Source organism: Perkinsus marinus, assembly GCF_000006405.1.
Source record: "Perkinsus marinus ATCC 50983 genomic scaffold scf_1104296948090, whole genome shotgun sequence".
In the NCBI taxonomy this organism is placed as follows: domain Eukaryota; phylum Perkinsozoa; order Perkinsida; family Perkinsidae; genus Perkinsus; species Perkinsus marinus.
The window spans coordinates 5,857-11,747 of record NW_003210318.1 but is presented as its reverse complement, the minus strand read 5'-3'; the positions used below and the strand labels follow the sequence as shown (position 1 = coordinate 11,747).

The following is a 5,891-nucleotide window of genomic DNA, read 5'->3' as shown; positions in this document are numbered from 1 at the left end:
TTTTCACATTTGCATATAATATTGCCAGACACAGTAATAGCCATCAAGTCGTAACAACAGTTTTTACACCCGAAAAAAACGCCATTCTCTCCAAGTGTAAGAGTGGCCATTCGAAACTTCAACTATTGTAATATAACTAAATGTTAAGTTATAACAACATGTTCAACAGCACCAGTCGTCTAGAGAGGAGGAATAGGCGTGCAAGTGCAGCTTTTTCAGCAAATGCGAGTATCAAGTAAATTTTTTCTTCATATATATATCTACAATGTAAGATAGGACAGCAGTTTCTCAACCCAAAAAAGGTAATCGGACGATGGTGTAATTCCATTCGAATAAGACTTATCACCGCCGCATAGGCGAGTCCGAGTTATTACTTGTTTAGCTCGTATTGCTGCTGAGAGGCCAGCCGGACCGCCACCAACTACAACTAGATCATACTCCAGGGAATCTTCCGAGGCACTGAAAAGAGAACAAGTTGTCTCTATGGTGGTTTGTTGGCTATAATGGAGTTTCACCCCTGTGAAAAAATATACTTCACAATTCACTTCGTGGAAAACACTCGTCGTGTTATCGGTATACTTCCTGTGATTCACATGGAGTATTACTACGCCACTTCACGTTAAACGGGTTGCTGTGAAACTCCAATGAACAACAAAGTCGTTCATTTTTTCGAATGAGATTCACCCAAGTGATATGTAAAACACTAGTGAAAAATATATATTTCACTCGACTACTGCATATCACCGCGAATATCGCCTAGCTTTTCACCGAGTATTACCCCACTTGACGTAAACGGACTGTGAAACTCCAAAACCATACTAATATTATACATACATTATAGTGAAATTATATTTTATCATAAATATTTATCTTTATTTTTTAATATTGGAATTTCGCGGCCTGTAGCAGTCGTGTTTTTCACCGGTGTTTTCCATATCACTAGGGTGAAACTCCAATGAACAATTTCAGTTAATTCTTATAATTAGTTTTAGTAGTAAAATAGTTCTATATAGACGGTAGTTCCGTAGTGAACTTGATAAAATGGGAATAGTGCGCGTAGGAACAATCGGAAAATTTTGAAAATCATCACCACATTTTAGATTCGTACGAATCTAAGTGAATACAACATGCATCTATTTGAAATTAACCATATGTATAGTTCGAAACGGAAAGAGGTCGTCACTACTAAACGCCGACCACAACATCTCGTCAAACACGAGAGTAGTATATGGATATTGTTCGAATACCTACCTCGAGAAGAAGCGTATTCCCTGGCGTAATGGGCAAGGGCGGCAGCAGGAGGAGGGGGCGAATGCTGATGCAGAGAGTGTTCGTAATGCGCTGTGGCGAATCATCTAGAAAAGGTGCTCGCTGGAGAATAAAGCTCTTAATAGTGATGATATAATTGGACTTGAATATAAGCAATATTTATGATACTTTTTTGCAATGAAAAAGTTTCTAAAAGACAGGTTATGGACAATATGATTCCTATCACACAATTTGGTAATTGTGTCGAGGGGCTCAAACTATTGAGTGGAATTTCACAACAACCCGTTTTACGTGAAGTGGCGTAGTAATACTCGGTGAAAAACTGGGCGATATTCGCGGTGATATGCAGTAGTCGTGAAATATATTTTTCATTAGTTATTATTATTAATACTTTCATGTTACTCGACTATAATCGTGCGTCATAATTTCACATTTTCGGATCTCTTCCACAAATTCTAATTACATATTCTTATACTTTCAGCTTCTCACTTATTAATTCTAAACACCTCCCAACACTCCAATTGTACTCTTTACTTCAAAGCATTCCTAAACCTACATCGTGCGTAATTTCGTCACGTTTTCTTGCACTTCTTGCAAGTAGACAATTTGTGTATTACTCGTGCAAACTTACAACCATTTGGCGGTGGTCGCATATGTACAGTTGTACCCAAACTATACCTACAACGCTTACCGAGCTACTATCTGCTACGTCAGATCAGGGTTGTTCAAATCTGTTATCTTTCATGTAGACGGTTAACACAAGAAGATGTGAGTGATGAGTGTTACAACGTAATTAACTTCCATGGACAGGCACGATTTATGCAAATTGCATAAAGGCGAACGAAAGAATCGCAAAAGAATCGGGTGAAATTCTTTCCGTTGAAATTGGGCATAATATGAGTCGTTTCTCTCTACTTATAATCTGACGGTCAATATAAATATGTGGCATAGATTATTACAGCGGTATATATTCTGCCACCTGTACAACAACTTGATATTCCTAGGATCATATCGCGAGCTACTTGAGGAAGAAATTGGCAAATGCTAAGCAGTGAAGGAACCGAATGGGCCCGTCGTTCGTTTTTACGATTTTTCAATCAGAAAGTTTCATTTGGGAATAACGCTACGGGGCACTACCTTGTTGAAAGGTCATCAGAATTTAGGGTGCTTTCTCATGCGGAAGTCACCTTTCCCGATGGCCTTTCAATGAAAGGCTTTCATATGGATCCTGATCTCGACCCTAGGGACGCTTATACGATGGAGAAGCGACTACCACTTCTCCAATGTTAACTTCTAGGAAGTTTCTATTGAAGGGTTTTTCCGTAAGCTTTTAGTTTAGGAGTCGTATAATGTACCTCTTTCCACAGTATCGTTGTTAAGCTATAGCTTCCTTTACTATGCCTTCTACCACTCCAGCAACTGAGTCACCAGTACCCACGATTGATGTGCAGCAGAATGCTTCCCTCGAGGCGGCTCTCGATAAGCCACCTTTCCGCCTTATATTAGTCGACTTAACTGACAAGGTACGTAATATGAATTTTTGGTGGTTTGGATGCTGGTTCTAATTTTCAGAATATCGCTCAAGTGAAACTACTGAATGAGCTCACTTTCCCCGTTCGTTACGGCGAGCACTTCTATGAAGGTTTACTCAAGTTCAAGGATAACGGAGGATTTGTGAAACTCGCGTATATGTGCGACGTCTTGGTCGGCGCTATAGGGTGCCGTGTTATGCTGGTTGATCCCAAGGACCCTTCACAGGGCATGAAAATGTAATAATGGATATTTCGATTGAGCAGTTCATCAGCTTTTAGTATGCATAAAGTCAACTACATGAGTTGGTGAGTAAGTAAAATTTTGAGTTTCAAAATTTTGAAAAAAGTGAGTTTCCTAAAATTTGTAGGAAATTTTAGGAAATTCTTGTTGGTTTCCGTACTTGTATAATTAGCTTTGGAACCTCCTGAGTTCAGCTGCTGAGGAAAGGGAGCATATATTCATACTCCAACACTATGATTTGTGGTTGTTGTGGATTATTAGGTACATCATGACGCTCTCAGTCCTGCCCATGTTCCGACGATGCCGTGTGGCGACCACCCTTCTCAACGCCCTCCAAGATGAGCTCGAGAAAAGGCGAGCTACTGCCTTAGCCGAAGCGAAAGCAGCATCGGCGAGTCATCACCATCATCATGGTCATAATAATGAGGAGGGCCTAGCAGCTGGACAGGTTGTCAAGATCTGCCTAGATGTACAGGTAGTTTTAATACACTTGAAGGATTCTCATCAAATGTATCAGAATATTGGAGTTTCACACTTTACGTTAAGTGGCGTAATACTCTGTGAAAAAGGCGATTTTCGCGGTGATATGCAGTAGTCGTGAAATGGATATTTTTTACACTAGTGGAGTTTCACCCTAGTGATATGAAAAACACTAGTGAAAAACATATTTCACGACTATTGCAAGGCGCGAATATCGCGTTTTTTACGGAGTTTTACGCCACTTCATATAAAACGTGTGAATCTCCAGTGTTTTTCATATCTCATTAGGGCGGTGAAACTCCATTGATACTAATGTTTCATACCGTCAACTGTCACTATCGTTTCAGGTCAACAACGCTTCTGCGATTTGCTTTTACGAGAAGCACGGCTTTGCTAAGGTTGCCGAGGTCCCCGGGTATTATCCTGATCTCGATCCGAAGGACGCTTATACGATGGAGAAACGACTACCACTTCTCCAATGTTAACTTCTAGGAAGTTTCTATGGAAGATTTTTACCTGTTTGGTGTTAGTTTGTAAAATAATGGTATGAAAAATTTCAAGTTTTTCCTTTCTAATGCTCACGAAGGTTGCCAGTACTGGTCTTCAGCGAGCGGTACCAAGAGCGTTTTGTACGGCAGTTGAGCAGTTACACGCAGCTGGTGTTGTGAAGGAGCCGAAGAAAGAAAGGGAATTTGCAAGGCTGAGGGATGGAGAGGAATCGTTTGATGTAGAGGAGACTAGACGGTCCAGTTTGTGGTGGCAAGCGATCGGTCGGAACGCCAACGTCACTCGCCAGGAAATGTAATATAATAGTGGTTGGGAACTACTATATAGAGAACAACTTCAATGTTGAGCAGTTTTGGAATATATGTAATCGCTTTCCTCAGCAGCTGAGCTCAGGAGTTTTTTATACAGTGTTGGAGTATGAATATATGTTCGCTTTCCTCAGCACCTGAGCTCAGGAGTTTCCCATACAGTGTTGGAGTAGAAATATATGTAATCGCTTTCCTCAGCAGCTGAGCTCAGGAGTTTCCTATACAGTGTTGGAGTCGGAATATATGTAATCGCTTTCCTCAGCAGCTGAGCTCAGGAGTTTCCTATACAGTGTTGGAGTAGGAATAAAAAGATTTTTTATTCTTAGAGAAAAATTTTTTTGCATACTACTACTGTAGTAGTAGTATGCCAGTTTTAGGTTGAAAGTAGTATAGTAGTACTATACTTAGTACTAGTAGTGTACTATCGTAGTATTATATGTTAGTAGTATACTTGCTACTAGTAGCATGTAGTAGTATGAAGCAGTATTAGTATGAAATCTAGGAGAATTTTGAGATGGAGCTAAAGTGATGTGTTATAATGCAGGTATATGGAGTATAAGCATTCACTGAAGTCGTTACGGTCACTACTCGACTACTACGACATAGCTGTGCCGGCTGAGCAGGAGATCGATCTCGAGAAGTCCGCGGCGAGTGTCGGCCTTGCACTGCCGAAAACTCTAGGCTAGTGAGTTTCTTGGGTGACATAGAAGTTGTGTTGGAGGTTTTACGTGATGAGGTTATGGGGTGGTTGGTGAAGTGTTTTCAATTCACTCCATATCGCGTAGTTTTTCACATAGTGTATTACGCCAGTCGAACGTTAGGCGGGTGAAATTCCATTTTTATTAGGAATATTATCAGCATGAATCAATGGAGTTTCACTCGTCTCCCTCCGTGAAGTGGCGCTGGCGGTGATATGCAGTAGTCGTAAAATATGTTTTTCACTAGTGTTTTCATATCACTGGGGTGAAACTCTATTATTATCAATTAGTATCATCATTGATGACTAGGCCGGACGGTGGCGGTGCTGGTGGTTATTAGTGTTATCATTAGTGTTATTACTAATGATAACTATGATCGTATCAGGAATTCATACTAAGGATATTTGTGGAAGTTGTAAACTGTACGCCGTCTTTTGCACGCCTGCTCGAGTTAGCTGCAATTATAGTCTTTAACTATACTATTTGCACGCCTGCGCACGGTCATTTTAGCACCCGTTTCAATAAGTCCATCGGGAGTTCGATTTAGCCAACCAAACTCCTAGTGTATACTTGGTATATGGATACATTTATTATGCTGAGAGATTGTATGAATATTCGCCGTATTACCCGAGAAATCGAATTCTCGCGCATTTGCAAAAGAAAAACGCACGCACAGTAGATGGTTTGAATATATAAGTTTTCAACACATACGCCTAGGGTCTGAGATTTCAGGTCTAGCGACATCTATGAACTTCACGGTAATCAGTATTATTATTTTCTCTCATTATGAAGGCATTCACATATGCAAACAAGGCTGGGGAGATGGTCTGGCATGATGGGGATTTGAAGATTCCCA

The 5,891-nt window shown here is 40.4% G+C and overlaps 3 protein-coding genes across 3 annotated transcripts in view; 2 read left to right on the top strand and 1 right to left on the bottom strand.

Annotated features, from left to right (window-relative positions):
• The window catches only part of Pmar_PMAR014438 (electron transfer flavoprotein-ubiquinone oxidoreductase, putative), a gene marked incomplete at both ends in the record, with an annotated part of 5,589 nt that extends 5,545 nt beyond the window's left edge, over window positions 1–44 (bottom strand). Inside the window, one exon of the mRNA XM_002778822.1 lies at window positions 1–44. This exon is cut by the window's left edge and continues 4 nt beyond it. Within this exon, the coding sequence (XP_002778868.1) occupies window positions 1–44 (44 nt within the window).
• Window positions 45–2,666: 2,622 nt separating this feature from the next.
• On the top strand, window positions 2,667–4,007 carry Pmar_PMAR014437 (conserved hypothetical protein; the record flags this gene model as incomplete). The annotated part of the gene is made up of 4 exons (XM_002778821.1): window positions 2,667–2,792; window positions 2,842–3,038; window positions 3,304–3,517; window positions 3,870–4,007. The coding sequence occupies 4 exons, from the start codon at window positions 2,667–2,669 to the stop codon at window positions 4,005–4,007; spliced, it is 675 nt and encodes a 224-aa protein (XP_002778867.1).
• An 89-nt stretch (window positions 4,008–4,096) lies between these two features.
• On the top strand, window positions 4,097–5,022 carry Pmar_PMAR014436 (hypothetical protein; the record flags this gene model as incomplete). Its single annotated transcript, XM_002778820.1, has 2 exons — window positions 4,097–4,323; window positions 4,882–5,022. Coding segments are annotated over 2 exons (368 nt in total), but the record flags the coding sequence as incomplete, so codon positions are not given.
• Between the last annotated feature and the right edge of the window lie 869 nt (window positions 5,023–5,891).